This window comes from Humulus lupulus, chromosome 9 (genome assembly GCF_963169125.1).
Source record: "Humulus lupulus chromosome 9, drHumLupu1.1, whole genome shotgun sequence".
In the NCBI taxonomy this organism is placed as follows: Eukaryota; Viridiplantae; Streptophyta; class Magnoliopsida; order Rosales; family Cannabaceae; genus Humulus; species Humulus lupulus.
The window spans coordinates 46,736,566-46,754,042 of record NC_084801.1 but is presented as its reverse complement, the minus strand read 5'-3'; the positions used below and the strand labels follow the sequence as shown (position 1 = coordinate 46,754,042).

Below are 17,477 nucleotides of genomic sequence, written 5' to 3'. Positions count from 1 at the left end.
TATTCGAGAGAAAAAATCCTTCCTCAATTTTATAATATTTTTCATTTTGAACATTAATACATTGTAATCACATAAAAAATTATTTAAATAAAAAAATATGATTTTAATATTCTTGGATCTATACTATTTTGGGTCGCTCTATTTTTCATTAATTTGACGATGAACCTTCTTGTTGACGCGGTTCTTCGCCAACAGGTAATTAAGAGAAGAAGAGAAAGGGATTAGTACTAAAAGTAGAACCGCCACAGATATGAAATCTTAGAGAATGAACTAGGTGACTCGAGACACTTTTTTTAAGTGGTTCGAAGGTTAAAATCCTTCTATTCCACTAGTCAATATTATTGATATCTTCTGGGTATTTGGTTTACAAAGTATATAGTTCTTCAAAGACTATTTTTCCCAACCCCTATCAACTCCCAGGGTCTCCATATTTATAGGAGAAGGCACCTGGAAGTTGGTAGGGAGGTCATCCCGTGACCTTACCATTTGTCATATCAACTCTGTGACATTCATGATTAATTCCTAAACTTGACACATAAGTGTGGTCTAATCAGCATGGAAGGAGATAATGGGCCGCACGGCCCAATCCAGCTGTGGGTGTCTGATACGCACGTTCTTGCTGCGTGTCCGAGAAGTCAGGGGGATATCGGACACGTGATGTCAGATATATGCACGTTTATCTTGCGTGTGTTGACTTCGTAGAGGGTCAGAGCTTCACGGGCAGCTCGTGCCATGAGAAGCTCGTAATACGAGCTTCTCCCCTGATCTGACCTTCGGCCTTCTGATTTTGGGCAATTTGGGCGAGCTAATATCCCCGGTCTGTGGGCGCCTCGGACTAAACTTGATTAATCCGAGGCACGACCTTCTAATCAGCCCGTGGGAAAACCAAGGCGTACATCTGCCCCCCAAGCTCCTGCTCGTGGTATGTGATGTCATATATAGGAGACCACAGTAGGGGCTTTCAGACTTTCCCCACAACCCTTCACATTCCATTCTTTTCGCAGGCGTCTGACACGTGGAACGTCGTGGGTGGCGACGGTACGTTTTACGAGAACCGCATTTAATGGCCTAGCCTATTGCCCAGCCGTCGCTTCATGTTTCGAGTGGAAGGCCTCGGATCCCTCACTAGGGTCACCCAAGGGTCTTCTACACGTGATCCTTTCCTGGTATAAAAGGGGGTGGCCACCCTACGCACGGGCCACCCTTTCATTTAAAAAATTCTCAAATTTCCTTCTTCTTTCTCTGACCTTCCGAAGAACGAAACCCTCATCTCTGCTGCCCTCACTCTCCTTGTTCAGGAAGCTTAGGCGCACAAGTTTCTCCAAAGCTTTGGAAGCCACTGCACCGACGAAGCCCCCACCAACGCAACACTCTCGCTCATCACCCAGCAATACACTGTAAGTTTTCTGACCCTGTCCGTTTTGAAAATATGCTACTGTAGCTTAGGTAAATTTTTTTTACTGTAGTCGCATGCATGGGGTTTCTGGGTTGCGTGGATATGGAGGGTGACAGCCCTTTTTAGACTAGGGCACTCTTATTGTAGGAAATCGCCTTGGGGCATGGGTTTCAAAATGCTCCTTCAGGAACCATTTCTGGGTAGGATCTTTAGGAATTGTGGGTGCAAAACCGGGTAGCTTAGGGAATACGTCTCAAAAGCGGTTTTGCAACGTTCTGCCTGCTGAAACTTTCCCCCCAAGGCAAGTTTTTACTCTGAACCCCCTGACACACGAATTCTGAGTAATCGGGGATCTGTTAAGGGCATAGGCGCGTGTTCATTGTACCGCGTGGTTCCACTCTCCCCGGGCTGGGCTTAAATCAGCTCGTGTAACGAATAATTGCTTCGTCCTCCTGCTTGGGTCGCCTTTTCTAAAGTGTTTCTTTTGTTCGATAGGCGACCAGATGGCCCCGAAGAGGAATCTGCCCCAGAAGAACGTGGGAAGCTCGGCCTCCCAGAAAGAGAAAGGAAAGGCGGTGGTGCCTAGCTCGCCGATTACCCACTTTGGGCCGGCCGTGGAAAAACAGATCGAGGTTGCTCCCGACGCGTTTTTCAAGGCGAAGAGAATCGTCTCGAAGATAACCGACCAGGCAAAGATAACCAAAATCTTCATCAACCACAACATTCCCTTAGGGAGGGCCTCCGTAATTGCCCGACCTGTTGCGGAGGGTGAGCGGAGCTGCACGCCGCTCGACGAGTCGTTCGCGGCCTGGAGCGGTGAACACTTCAAGGCAGGGGCCTTCCTCCCCCTGGATCAGTACTTCGCTGATTTCATGAATTATGTGGGGTTGGCCCCATTTCAGCTCCCTCCCAACTCCTACCGTCTGCTGGTGGGATTGAGGTATTTATTTCAGAGGCATGAGTGGGAGGTCCCCACTCCTACCGACATACTATACTTCTTTTGCCTCAAAGCCAGCCCGGACCAGCAGGGGCGAGGCGACGGGTTCTATTACTTAACCCGTTTCCCTAATACGGCGGCGGTCATCGAGCTGCCAAGCCACCCGAATGACTTCAAGGACCAGTTCTTCATGTCAACTGGGTTCCGCAACTGCGATCATCATTACTTTAATCGCCCTCGTAAGTGATCCTTGACCTTAGCCCGCCTTTTAAGGGTTATTTTGTTTTAGCTCCTCCCTTATTCCACTTCTGATTTCACCCAATCTTGCAGCCATCTACGCGAGGACCGAAAAATCTGCGACCCTCGGGGGTCAATACTAAACACTGGCGAGCTTGCCCCCCAGTGAGAAAGACTATCGCACGCTCGTGACGGACGAGACGATGGTATACTGCAAGCTGATTTTCCCAAATCAGAATTTGAACTTGAAGAGGCCTCGGGGGCCGCCCCCAGCTCGCGACAATCGACCGACCGTCGTGGAGGAGATTGCCGATGACGAAGGTGAGGAGGAGGGCGACGAGGTTCCTCTCGTGATGAACAGGAAGAGGACCTTGGAGGTCGCCCAGAGGATGGGCGAGGAGAGGGTCCAATCCGGAGCAGCCGCGGGTCCTTTCGGCCAAGGTAACCCTTACTTATTTAAGAATGTAGATAGGGCCACTGCAGACCCCCGGCTGGTTAGGTTCAATCCTAGGCAGATCGTCCATCGTCACGGGAGGGACTCGGACCTGGATACGCTCCTGCTCCGTTGTGTTGACCGGCTCGTGCTGGATCACCAAGAGAGCCGACCTAGGGGTACCGTAGTAGTAGATAACACCCTAGCTTTTAGGTCGATCCTTTTTTAGGAGTATGGGACCAACTTACGCACATGGCCATCACTTCAGAGGGGTACCTATGCTCCGGGGCTTAGGCAGTATGTAGAGGAGTCCAGCCCCGAGTCAGAACCGGACCTAGAACCTACGCCAGTTCGTGAGATAATCGCCTTAGGTTCTTCCAGCTCGGGGGGTAGGGCTCCCTTAGCATTCATTTACTTGTTGCCTTTAAACTTTCGCTTTTATTTCTGTATGATTGCTACCCTGTAATAACCATGTTTTTTGTCCTTGGCAGAAGAGATGTCTCAGCCCGGAGGTAATCTGCGGGGCGTGGTCTTCAGCGGGAACCCCCCAGCGGGGCCAAGGTTGAAAAGGCTTCAAGAGTCCAAGAGCTCGGCTGGGACCTCCACCAAATCCCCGGCTAAGGAGAAGGAAAAGACCCCGCCATCCCAGGTCGAGGGGGCGATCCTCCCTGTTGCCCGAGCAGGGCACATGCCCCCGTCGCCCCAGCGGTCTCCACCAGCCACCCAGAACGTGGTACTGGAGGTCGGGACTCCGGACGTACGTATCCCGGTCGACCCCCAGGATCTTGGAAGGATCCCAGAAGCATTCCGGGGGACGGTGTATGAGTCGGCGAGCTATGCCGTCGGCCGCTTCTACAAGCTCAAAGAGAAGGATCTCCGGGCTATCGAAGCAACGAGCCCGGTCCGAGTCATAGAGTCTTCGTTGGACATGACCCTAACGGTAATCTGCCCCACTCTTTTAAAGCTGTAACACTTACACAATGCCTTGTTTCTCCACTTAGCCAACTTATCATTCCTTTCTTGCAGGCATTGCTGCCGCTCATCGAGGTATCGCTAGGACCAAGGCTCAGCTCGAGGAGATGGAGGCTGAGCGTCAGGCCGCCCTTCAGGAAGCTCAGGCGGCGAAAGATGCGCTGGCGGCTTCGAAGGCCGAGCTAGAGAGGAGCCGCTCCGAGAACCGAGAACTTAAAACCTCTCTTGCCACTTCGCGAGCAGATCTCGAGGCAGCGAATACCGAGGCCCAGACTGCCATGGAAGCTGCTTTGGAAGCCGAGCGGGCTGTCTCGGAGCAGTCCATGCAAGACCTGTTCTACCACTGCTGGGCCCACAACCCGGATGCGGACTTTTCTTTCATGCCGCCAGACCTCTGGGCTTTTTTGCTGCCGAAGCTCCAAGCCCGGCTAAACAAAGAGGTACCTCCATCGGAGACTGGAGAGGCCTCCGTCGTGGCAGAGCAGGGCGAGACCGCGACCTCCAAAGGGCCAACTGATGGGGCTTAGGACACTTCTCTTTGAGCAATTTTAATTATTTTGATTTTCTTTGTAACCTTTTCATGAAGTGTTTTCACCTCGAGACGATTTACTTGGCAATATTAACTTATATATATATATATTTTTTATATAAGCTTAGTTCATGCTAACCGTTATTTATATCCCGAGCTCTTTAAGAAAGAGCCACGACCAATAAAATTAAGTTAACTTCCAAGTTTTATGATCTGGTTAAAACCAGGAACTTATTTTGAAAACTTAGTTCGCGTCAATTTTTATCCATATCCCGAGCTCTTTAAAGAAGAACCACGGTCAATAAATTTTAGTTAACTTCTAAGTTTTATGACCTGGTTAAAACCAGGAACTTATTTTGAAAACTTAGTTCGCGTCAACTTTTATCTATATCCCGAGCTCTTTAAAGAAGAACCACGGTCAATAAATTTTAGTTAACTTCTAAGTTTTATGATCTGGTTAAAACCAGGATATGACTTAGTTCGTGTTAACCCTTATCCGTAGATAAGAATCAACATCTAAGTCGTTAAGGAGACCTGGTTATATCCAGGTACCATATGCCCCCCAAGTAACTGGGAAAGGGTCTTTCGTGGTTACTTTAAAATCACACTTACAAATAAAGAGAAACATTTGATTTTTATTTATACATAGAAAGTGGCCTTCCAGGCCTTACAAGTGGATCATTGATAGTATTTCTTTAGGTGGATGGCATTCCAACTTCGCGGGATCGCCCCTCCATCAAGTCGAGCTAACTTATAAGTTCCCTCCTTGATGACTTCGATGACCTGGTATGGCCCTTCCCAGCTCGGTCCTAAAACCCCCTCTCTGGGATCTTTCCCGGCCAGGAAAACTCTTCTTAAGACCAGATCGCCGACGCTAAAGGCACGTTTTTTGACTTTAGTGTTGAAGTAGCGAGTGATCTTTTGTTGGTAATGGGCGAGTTGGAGTTGTGAATCTTCTCGCCTTTCATCGATAAGGTCTAGCGAATGACATAGGAGCTCATGGTTCCTATCTTGGTCGTAAGACTGGGCTCTATGCGACAGGACTTTAAATTCCACGGGGAGGACTGCTTCACTCCCAAAGGTTAGGGAGAAAGGAGTGTGACCCGTAGAAGTCCGATGCGAGGTCCGGTATGCCCACAGGACTTGGGGGAGCTGTTCTGGCCAGATCCCCTTTGCCTCATTCAGCCTTTTCTTGAGGCTTGCCTTTAGAGTTTTGTTGACAGCCTCGACCTGGCCGTTCGCCTGAGGATAGGCCACGGACGAGAAGCTTTTCACGATTCCGTGCCTTTCACAAAATTCGGTGAACAGGTCGCTGTCAAATTGAGTGCCGTTATCGGAGACGATCTTCTTAGGTAGGCCAAATCGACAGATGATGCTTTTAACCACGAAGTCTAGCACTTTTTTCGATGTTATTGTCGCCAACGGCTCTGCTTCGGCCCACTTGGTGAAGTAGTCAATGGCTACCACGGCGTAACGGACCCCGCCCTTTCCGGTGGGCAGGGCGCCTACTAAATCTATTCCCCAGACGGCGAATGGCCAAGGAGACGAAATCATTTTTAGCTCGACCGGAGGAGCTTGGGCAACCACAGCGAATCGCTGACATTTGTCACACCTTTTCACATATGAGATCGAGTCTTTGGACAAAGTCGGCCAATAATAACCTTGCCTGAGAACCTTTACGGCCAGGCTTTGCCCCCCAGTGTGGTCCCCGCAGAATCCTTCATGAACTTCCTGCAGGATGGCCTTCGCTTCACTTGGAAGAACGCACCGGAGGAGAGGTAGGGAATACCCACGTCGGTATAACACTCCCTCGACTATCATATATCTAGGAGCTTGATAAAGGACTCGCCGTGCGTCGTTACGCCCTTCGGGTAACTTGCCCTCGACGAGATACTCAAGAATGGGAGTCATCCATGTCGGCCTAATGTCAATCATTTCAATCTCTGCCTGATCTCCTTCTATACTTGGTCTCTCCAAGAATTCTACAGGCACCAACCCCAGGGTTTCCGTCTCCCCCGAGGTGGCGAGTTTGGCGAGAGCATCTGCGTTGGCGTTCTGCTCCCGAGGTATCTGTTCGATCGACCCTCGCCCAAACGCAGACAGCTCGGACTTTACCTTTGCCAAATAGGCGGCCATCTTGGGTCCCCGTGCCTGGTATTCGCCCAGAACCTGATTCACCACGAGCTGGGAATCGCTGAAGCACTGGACAGAGCTCGCCTTTAGCTCATTAGCTATCCTAAGTCCAGCCAACAAAGCCTCGTACTCTGCCTCGTTGTTAGACGCCTTGAACCCGAACCTTAGCGCCGAGTGGAATCTATGTCCCTCAGGGGATATCAGAATGATTCCGGCCCCGGAGCCGCTCTCGTTAGATGAACCATCAACGAAGATCTTCCACGACGAATGCGGGGAGGCGACCTGAGGTAAGTCTTCCGATGGATTCTCCTGGAATCCCGTGCATTCTGCCACGAAGTCGGCCAAGGCCTGACTTTTTATGGTAGTTCGGGGAGTATAGAAAATCTCGAACTGACTGAGTTCGATCGCCCACTTTAGCAAACGTCCCGATGCTTCAGGCTTTTGCAAAACCTGCCTTAAAGGCTGATCGGTCATGACGTGTACAGAGTGGGACTGGAAGTACGGCCTGAGCCTTCATGAGGCCGTGATTAGGCAGAACGCCAGTTTTTCCATCACTGGGTATCTTGATTCAGCTCCAAGGAGTCTCTTGCTGATGTAGTAGACTGGTTTCTGACCCTGATCCTCTTCTCGTACCAGCACGGCACTAGCTGCGTCCTCAGTGACGCCCATGTAGAGGAAAAGAGGTTCTCCTGCCTTGGGTTTGGATAGCACAGGTGGTTCAGCCAAATGCGCTTTCAGGTCGAGGAATGCGCTTTCGCATTCTACTGTCCACTCAAATTTCTTGTTTCCCCGGAGCAGGTTGTAGAAGGGCAGACACTTGTCGGTTGACTTGGAAATGAACCGGTTGAGCGCTGCCACCCTTCCTGTGAGGCCTTGGACATCTTTTCGCGACCTGGGGGAAGGAAGCTCGAGCAGTGACCTGATCTTGTCGGGGTTTGCCTCGATTCCTCGGGTATTTACTATGAAACCCAGGAATTTCCCCGATGCGACGCCAAAAGTGCATTTATGAGGATTGAGCCTCATGCCATATTCTCGCAGTATGTTAAAACATTCTTCCAGGTCGGCAACGTGGTTGTCGGCAGTCTTTGACTTGACAAGCATGTCATCGACGTACACTTCCATGTTTTTTCCGATCTGGTCCGCGAACATTCTGTTTACTAGCCTTTGGTAGGTTGCTCCGGCATTCTTCAGGCCAAACGGCATGACCTTATAGCAATAGACGTTAGTCGGGGTCATGAAGCTGGTATGCTCCTGGTCTACCGGATTCATCGCGATCTGATTGTAGCCTGAGTACGCGTCCATGAAGGACATTAGCTCGTGCCCCGCCGTGGCATCCACCAGCTGATCGATCCTCGGCAATGGAAAGCAATCCTTGGGGCAGGCTTTATTCAGGTCGGAGAAGTCGATACAGGTTCGCCACTTCCCGTTTGGCTTCGGAACTAACACGGGATTGGCAACCCAAATGGGAAATTTGGCTTCGCGGATAAAGCCACACTTTTTGAGCCGGGCTACTTCTTCTTCAAGGGCTTCGGCTCGGGTCGTCCCTAAACGCCTATGCTTTTGAGACTTGGCAGGGACGCTTTTATCTAGGTGGAGCGTGTGCATGATGACGCTCGGACTGATCCCTATCATGTCTTCGTGCGACCATGCGAATACGTCTAGGTTTCTCTGCAGAAACGTAATCAGCTCCTCCTTTCTTTTGTCACAGAGGTTCTTTCCGAGCTTAACCGTTCGTGATGGGTTTTGTTTATCAATATTCACCTCCTCGAGCTCCTCAATAGCCTGGAGCTCGGATCCGTCCTCGCCTATGCGGGGGTCAATGTCCTCGCTTATGGCGAGCTTTTCTTCTCCGGGAACCTGAGGTTTTTCAATCTCAGGGGCCGCCTTGGGTCCCTGGGATTCCTCTTGGCCCTGAATGGCCATTGTCAGCTGCCCGGGTTTAGATTTTCCCTTCATGGAAATGCTGTAGCATTCCCTGGCAGCGAGCTGATCGCCCTTGATAGTACAGACCCCTGTTGAAGTAGGGAACTTCATGGCGAGGTGCCGGACGGAAGTGATAGCCTCGAAAGCTATGAGCGTAGGTCGGCCCAAGATGGCATTGTAGGCAGCGGAGCAGTCAATGACCACGAACTCGAGTAGTCTGGACACTGTTCGAGACTCTTCTCCTAGGGTGATCACCAGCTCGATCGTCCCTATCTCTGCTGATCCCTCTCCCGAAAATCCATACAACATCACCGAGGTCGCCTTTAGCTCGGCGACGGTCAGGCCCATCTTTTCTAAGGTGGATCGGAATAGGAGGTTCACCGAGCTCCCATTGTCCACCAACACTCTCCTTACTTTCCGGTTAGCGAGCTGGATTGCTACAACCAAAGGATCGTTGTGAGGGAATTGGACATGGCCTGCATCTTCTTCCGTGAAAGTTATCGGTTGTTTCTCTAATCGTTGATGTTTCGACTGACGCTGCTCCGGGGCGAACTCCGCTCCGTTGTGAGCTTTTAATTCATTCACATACCTCTTCTGGGCGCCTCTACTCGTGCCAGCCATGTGTGGCCCTCCAGAGATGGTGGATATCTCTCCCTCGACCACGGGGGGAAGGACGTCCTGATCCACCCGAGGCCCGGGCTGAATGGCTGGGACCTCCGGAACGGGTCGACTTGCCGGGACCCTGTTCCGCGAGTACTGCGCCAATGGGCCTGCTCGGATGAGAGTCTCGATTTCATCTTTGAGATGCCTGCAGTCGTCGGTGTTGTGCCCGACGTCGTTATGGAAACGGCAGAATTTTGAAATATCTCTCTTTCCCTTGTGGTGTTTCAATGGCTCCGGCCTCTTCCAGGGGACCCGAGTAGCGTTGGCCAGGAAAATATTTTCCCTGGACTGGGTGAGCTCGGTATAAGTTGTGAACACGGGCTTGAATTTATCCACAGACTTATTCTTCTTCTGGCCGTGTTGGCTATTTTCACCATGCCCTTTTCTTTTGCCACCACCGGGCTGGTTATTCTGCGCGACGTCGGGAGTCGGCACTATGATCTCCGTCCCCGTCCCAGCGGGCTTCTCGGGGACCTGGCTGGTCCCTGCGGCTGAAGCTTCAGCTTCTTCTAAGTTTATCCACTCTTGGGCTCTGTTAAGGAATTCGCTAACCGAGCTGACTCCCCTCCTTTGGATATCTTTCCACAGGTCTCCGCCGACCAGGATTCCGGTCCTCATGGCCATGAGCTTGGAGCTATTGTCAACGTTCCTTGCTCGAGCAGCGACATTTGCAAATCTGCTCAAGTAGGCTTTCAGCGTCTCACCGGGCTGTTGCCTCACGTTAGCTAGGGAATCGGCCTGGACTCGGGCGGCCTGAGAGGCACGGAATGCCCTCTTGAAGTCAGCCGAAAAGGTCTTCCAGGAGCTGATTGACTGCCTTTTACTCTGCTTGAACCATTGCCTGGCAGGCCCAGTCAGTGTGGAAGGAAAGATCAAGCAACGCAGCTCCGGGCCGATGTTATGGGCCATCATTAGGGTGTTGAACATCCCTAAATGGTCAGACGGATCTCCGTCCCCGTTGAACTTTGACAAGTGGGGCATACGAAAGCCAGAAGGGTATGCCGTTGCCGCTATATTGGGGGCGAAGAGTTCCATCTCGTCCCCTGAATCATATTCGTCTTTTTCTTTTTCCAATAGGAGCTTCTTCATCAGTTCCTCCATTTGAGTTAGGCGCTCTAGGGTTTTGTCCTGAGATCCTGGGTTATTCCGGTGCTGTTCAACAGCTCCGGACCCGTTGTACATATTAGGTGGGTTTTTGCCCCTCCTATCTTGAGACAGGTTATTTGGGACATTCCCCCCATTACGTACTTCGGATCGGGCCCCCACTGAGCGGGCCTGGCTACCATCCCTAACTCGATCCTCTCTGTGAGAATTGAGGCGGTCTCGAAGGTCGCCTCCCTGGGTAGTCTGGTGACTTTGTGCCGAACTTAGTCGCTGACACAGGTCTCCTCCCGAGAGATCACTCCGTTGACTACCGGTCCAGTGTCTCCTGCTGGACAGGCTCGGGGTGCGTCTTTGGTGGCTACGACCTGATCCTTCCCCTGGCACCCTGCTGCGCCAGGAAGGCCCAGCTGACGGCGGGTCTCCCCTACTACCCCCGTAGGCCGGGATGTCTCGGATGGGCTGAGGAGACGGATGTTTGATTGGAGAAGGAGGATGCCTGATTGGGGAAGCGATCCTAGTCCCATCTGGACGAATCAAATTTGGTGGGGGCCCCTCGGCCCTGCCTGCTTGCTGATCTCGTTCTGGGCGAGCTGGATGAGGCGCATGACGGTCCTCGGGGACGGGCTGTCGTCGCTGGCCCTCCCCGGCTCTTCTTCGGGAATTTCCTCGATCTCTCCTGGGCGTCCTCGAGGAAGGCTGAGAGCTAGGAGTTGACGTCCTAACCGAACGGCTGTATTGCTGCTGTCCGGTTCTAGGCACTTCCCTGAAGTTTGCCTCCTGATGGTGTGATGAAGGGGTGGAGTTGGCTGCAGGGAGCCTATCCGAACGGCTACGCCTGGATCGATTACCTCGGCGAGACTTAGGAGCCTCACCTTGCCTCTCTCCAACGTTAACGTTGGTTGCGAGAGGGGGTAGTCGGTCCAGAATATCCCGGATTTGCTGACCAGCGGTTGCTAACTGGCTCCTCAGCTGAGCATTCTCCATCTCCACCGCAGTATAATAACATGGGTTCGGATTAGGCGGCCGGGGCGCTGAACTACCAGTGTCGTCTTGGCCTGCCGGCTGCTTTCCTGGTCTCTGCTGGACTTCAGGAATTTGCTCATCAGGGATGGCAACATGGTGGGCCTCCTGCCCATCATGCTGTTCTGTTTCGTTGCCATGTCTGGATCGGGTAGTCACCATAGTTGGATGTTGGTGGTAGTACTAATCGAACTTGCTCTCAATGAAAGTACCAAACTGTTGACGCGGTTCTTCACCAACAGGTAATTAAGAGAAGAAGAGAAAGGGATTAGTACTGAAAGTAGAACCGCCACAGATATGAAATCTTAGAGAATGAACTAGGTGACTCGAGACACTTTTTTTAAGTGGTTCGAAGGTTAAAATCCTTCTATTCCACTAGTCAATATTATTGATATCTTCTGGGTATTTGGTTTACAAAGTATATAGTTCTTCAAAGACTATTTTTCCCAACCCCTATCAACTCCCAGGGTCTTCTTATTTATAGGAGAAGGCACCTGGAAGTTGGTAGGGAGGTCATCCCGTGACCTTATCATTTGTCATATCAACTCTGTGACATTCATGATTAATTCCTAAACTTGACACATAAGTGTGGTCTAATCAGCATGGAAGGAGATAATGGGCCGCACGGCCCAATCCAGCTGTGGGTGTCTGATACGCACGTTCTTGCTGCGTGTCCGAGAAGTCAGGGGGATATCGGACACGTGATGTCAGATATATGCACGTTTATCTTGCGTGTGTTGACTTCGTAGAGGGTCAGAGCTTCATGGGCAGCTCGTGCCATGAGAAGCTCGTAATACGAGCTTCTCCCCTGATCTGACCTTCGGCCTTCTGATTCTGGGCAATTTGGGCGAGCTAATATCCCCGGTCTGTGGGCGCCTCGGACTAAACTTGATTAATCCGAGGCACGACCTTCTAATCAGCCCGTGGGAAAACCAGGGCGTACACTTCTATTTTAAAAAATACATTTTAGATTTGTATTTTGTAAAATAATTTAAAATTGTCTCTTAAATTTGAATTTAGTCACACTTATTTTTAAATATTAGTTCATAAAAATTGATGCTGGTTATGAATCCGCATATGAGTCAATAATTCAAAAACCCGAGGAAAAAAGGTATATTGACAGATTTCGGACTCACGACCAGTTTTAACCATGTGCAAAATATATTTTTTCTTTAAGAAAAAATTCCACCGTTAATCAGCTTAAATACATTGACCCAAAAATCGTATAATACAACCCCATTCTAAAATTTCAAATGATTAATGTCAAAATGAAAAAATTCAAAATAGTAAAATATATATATAGTTTATTTGAAGGTTTGAGCAAGCTTTTAACATGTTTTGGGGAAAAAGCTTAGGTGTAGATGTGTGTGGAGTATAATTGATCGGAGTTCGGAGTTTTGGGTTGGACGGAGATCGCTTCGTTTATAGTCGACTACCATATCGCTAGCTATGAGATTCCAATTTCTTCATTATTTTCCAAGCCCAAATCAGCATTTCAAATTTTCTTTAAAAAAAAAAACCATCATTTTTCTCTAAATTTCAAGGAAAACTAAAGAAACACAAACAAATTATCTTACCTCAGTTGGCAGTGATGGAGTGTCGAAGCTTTCACAACTACAACGACAAAAATTCGACGGACACAATTGTTAAGTCTAAGCGTACTAAGGTACATAATTTCTGATTTTATTCTCTGTATTTATTTATTTTCCTCTTTAAATGGACCATCTTTGTTTGCAAAATTGGCAGAGTTTGTGTAATGAATGTGGGTATGCACTAGGCAGATTCTTGAGAAGAAGAAGGCCATTGATGATGTGATTAAAGCTGCTTCTGCCCATAAGGATCCTTTATCATCTTTCCCTGCTTTTCGGTTTTACAGCAGGCATGGTAAGGTTCTTCTGCCATTGAGCTTGTTCTCAAATATTTTTTTAAGATTTTGTCCATTGGGGTTAATATTTCATATTTCAAACTTTTTGGGCACCCTTCATGGGCTAGTTTTTTTGGAAGTGAGTTCTATCCAAGTGGTTGTAACAGATTCAAACTCATCCTCTCTCTTCACCTCCCACACACATCACACAGCACCTTGAATCTTAACCAATAAAAACTAGCCTTAATTGGCTTATTATATGGAGTTAAATTTCTCTATGTCATATCTTTTGGGCAGTTTTCTTTGTTTTGCTATCTAAGGTAACGTTTCATGTTCTTTTCAACATTTTTGGGGTTCTTCACACTGTTTAGAAATGAAGTTTAGCAGTACTTCAGTCTTTGGCTTTATTTCCATTTTTCATTGCATGGTTACCCCACTTGCCATTGTGATAAATGTATTTTTTGTCTTATCACTACTACATTTATCAGCTAAATCTTGTTATTAATCCAACCTTTAGGCATCTCTCTATATTTGGAATCTGGACGTGGTGATAAGCTCTCCGCTCCTGTGAAAAAATACATCCAAATCCTTCTCAAGGTATTACATTTAGATGGCTTCTTTTAGTTGTGTTACAAATTATAGTATGGACGGTGCTTTGTGATATTCTTCCTCTTATTTTTTTTTGGTATGAAGTGATACAGTTTGCTAAGTTCTGGAAAGTCTACAGGTCAATATGGAAAGACACTATGGTTCTCAGTGGCCATCAGAAGAAAAGGTTAAGCGCAGGGAAATGGTTGCACCTGAAGCACGTTATATATTTGTTTACGAGGTTCCGAATGCAAGTCAATGTGAGACATCACAAACCTCTGAAGGGAAAAGGACTATAACTAATTGTGTGGTAGATAGGGGGGCTATGGTTGGATTTGTTCATTTTCGATTTGTCATGGAGGAAGGCATACCAGTTCTTTATGTTTATGAACTGCAGCTAGAAGCTCGTGTGCGAGGCAGGGGACTAGGAAAGTTCTTGATGCAATTACTTGAGAATATTGCTCAAAAGGTGGTTTTTCCTTCCATTTTTATGTTGTTACTTTATGGAAAGTACTTAGGTTTGCGGAAGGAAACTTTTTGGAGAACTTTATACCAAAATAGAATGTTTTAACATTTGCAATTTTTAATTCATAGTTAATATTAGAGTTTGTATAACCTGTATTTCCCTTTGTTTTTTAATTAGCAATTTATGACATTACATGCGAATTGTTTATTGCAGAATTTAGGCACTAATAAAACATATCTTTCTTCTGTAGAGCCACATGGGTGCTGTGATGCTGACTGTTCATAAATCGAACTCCGGCGCTATAAATTTCTACACTAGTGTTTTAAGGTGTTTTTTTAACCATATATTTATCTGTGAAGAACTTAATGTTGAATGACAAAATAAATTGTTTTTTGTGGTTATATTGTGTCAATGTTATAGCTTTTACCCATGGTCAGTTCTCCACTACTTTTTCATTTTGTAGAAACTAAACCTCAGACTTGTATTAACATAATACCAACAAAAAAAAAATGTGAGTGAAAACAACCACATAAAATAGTGGCCACAAGAAATATAGAAAAATTTGCAAAGTGTTACAAATAAACCGCCAGTTTCTGATGAAATCAGAAAAAGAGACACCCTTGAAATATTTAACATCTTATGATCAAAACTGCCTAATCTTATCCCAAATGCAGTTAACAGTTCTCTCTTCATCTTCAAAGATTCTTTTGTTTCTTTCCATCCGCAAAGTTCAGAAAATAATCTTTACTGCTGTTACCCAATTTGTCTAGATTTGCCTCCTTTTAAGTGGAAAGTCAATAAATCTGTGCAATGAGGAGGTATGCACCAACTCAAGCTAAATTCCTTTATTAGTTTAACCCAAACCGGCAATGCAGAAACAAATGATATGTTGCTTCATTGTGCTGCTTGCACAATACGCACCAGCCAGGTGAGATAACAGGGAAGGGTCTTCTCCTTTGAATATCATAGACATTGAGATGCCCCAAAGGCCAAAGCAAGCAGCCGCACAAGCATTCTGACCTTAGGAGGTGCAGGATTTCAATTTCTCACCCACTACGAAAGCCATCTAGTATATTTACCCACCCATACCCCAGAAAAGAATAGAAGATATTAAAAAACAAATAAAAAACTTTTGCCTTGTGGTCTTTTTTAAGGACTGTAGTGAAATGTTTGAGGATTAATATATGCTACAGTGCTAAGCATTGTATAAAAGATATATATATATATATCTGTATGCATAAGCCCTTCCATAAGAAACTTACCAAACTGAATGTGCCGATGGAATGGAAAATTGTATTTTGTTATGTATGTAAACACTTATTGAAGGAGTAGTTTGTGCATACTACCAAGTGTTTGAAATTGGCAGACCTTAACAATGCTTTTACATATTGTTACACAGTTGTCACCCATTTTTTGTTTATTCCCCTTAACTCCTCACTTAATCTGCCTGCTCTTAATTGGTCAGCTTTATTATTATACTTATTATTTTTCTGCAGATATCTGTTATCAAAGACTTCACCGTCGAGAATTGAGCCATTGGTAAGGGGTTTTTAATAAGCCTTTCAGGAGTCATATTGAAAATGTTTTTCTTGGTTATGTTTTAAAATGAACTAATTGTGCAGGTGGGAATTGAGAAAAGTTATATAATCCTTTGCAAAACATTTAATCATGAGGCAGCAAAAGCTATCTTAGCTGAAGAAAATGTTTGAATGAATTTAGTCTAACCTCGAGGTATGTGGCTTTGCAAGCGTATTTCTACTTTAGTTTTTGCTAGTGATAAACTGCTAAACGAGCATGTTAATTATATTCTTCATGATGATTCGCTGAGAAAGTAAATTAACAGAAATTGATTTACATGACTAGGTTTTAGCGCATCAAGCATTTTATAGTGGGGGATATCTTTCACATTTTTTTATTCTAAGGTACAAGGTATGTGGAAATGGAATCTCACTTTCAGTGTTACAAGAAGATTATGTATAAGGTCTTATATGCCAATGAATAAATTTATGATTGATTTAATCTGCATAAGCTATCTATATCATATGCCTAAATAAGTGCTTACAAGGTATGGTTTCAAAGGAAGAAGTTTGTACAATGTGGTTCCTATTTTGTGATTGGGCAGGGACAAGGGGTGTGGAGGGGATTTTTGTACTCGAAAGGGTGTTACAGTCACATACAACCACACTAACACACACACACGCTTGCGCACAAACGAAAAAAAAAGTGTAAAAGAAGAATACCCACCATACCATAGTCTCTCATTATTATGTCAAACCTTCGTAAATCAAGTTGCTTGATCGTAGGATTGTGTACTCATTTAGTTCTTGTAATGCAGGTGATAACAGAAAAAAAGGGTTGCTCATGTGCCAATTTTTGAACTGAAGAACGATTTTTATGTGAACTTATGTGTGAGTGGATATTGTATGTGTTGTAAATACTTTTAAACCTAAAATTAGATTTCACATGGTTTTAGTACAAAATGTTTATTAAAGGTTAACACTAACACTGTTTAGTTTCACCACTTAACTAGTTATTAGTCTAGTTTGTTTAGATGGAGGATGTTACACCTTGATAGAGATTCATTGCCCTACAGATCCAGTACATGTTCCCATCAACTTACCCAAGCGTTAAACTTGATTTGCTAGTTATGCTACTTCCGAACTTCCTTTCAACTAGTTAGGTGAACTTCCTTTCAACTAGTTATGCATTGACATTTCCTTCTACCTTAATATTTTTTTTACCAGCCTTCTTGTAGATCAATTTACCAAAAAAAAAAAAAAAACTTAAACTTTTATATACAAACTTTTTCACGTGCCCATTTTTTTTTTCCAATTAAAACTATTTTTTTGACAATAGTAACATCTTTTTTCTAAAAGAAGAAAATAATAAATAATATTTTTGCTCTCGAACTATGACTTGTATATGTTCATGCTCCTAAATGATTTGCGATGTTAAAAATTCTTCCTGAAGTATACACGTTACTGAAATAGACTCTTGTTAGATTTTGTCTTAGGTGGCTAATATATTAATGATGTAACATTTTGTTTGTTGATGTGACAGTGCTATATATATAATAATTAACAATTTTGCCTTTTGAACTTTCACTACTACCAAATTGTGCATTTTTTATTAAATTGAATTTAAATTTTTGTATAAATTTATTTTATATTGTAAAAGAAAAGTGAAGGAAAAAGTAAAAAAGAATTATTTTT

General features: G+C 45.9%; 1 protein-coding gene across 5 annotated transcripts; it reads left to right on the top strand.

Annotated features, from left to right (window-relative positions):
• The first annotated feature begins 12,572 nt into the window (after positions 1-12,572).
• LOC133800961 (uncharacterized) lies at positions 12,573-16,986 on the top strand. 5 transcript variants are annotated; one of them, XR_009876677.1, is made up of 9 exons: positions 12,573-13,013; positions 13,129-13,231; positions 13,729-13,808; positions 13,939-14,268; positions 14,516-14,592; positions 15,762-15,804; positions 15,888-15,996; positions 16,129-16,187; positions 16,601-16,986. XR_009876677.1 is itself a non-coding variant. In XM_062239074.1 (8 exons), the coding sequence occupies exons 1-7, from the start codon at positions 12,939-12,941 to the stop codon at positions 15,972-15,974; spliced, it is 795 nt and encodes a 264-aa protein (XP_062095058.1). In that variant the 5' UTR covers positions 12,574-12,938; the 3' UTR covers positions 15,975-15,996; positions 16,601-16,986. The 5 variants fall into 5 exon arrangements, 2 of the variants coding, with proteins under 2 accessions (XP_062095058.1, XP_062095059.1); XR_009876676.1 differs by having other exon boundaries at positions 12,574-13,013; positions 16,129-16,194; XR_009876678.1 differs by having other exon boundaries at positions 12,575-13,013; positions 13,094-13,231; positions 16,129-16,194.
• The last annotated feature ends 491 nt before the right edge of the window (positions 16,987-17,477 follow it).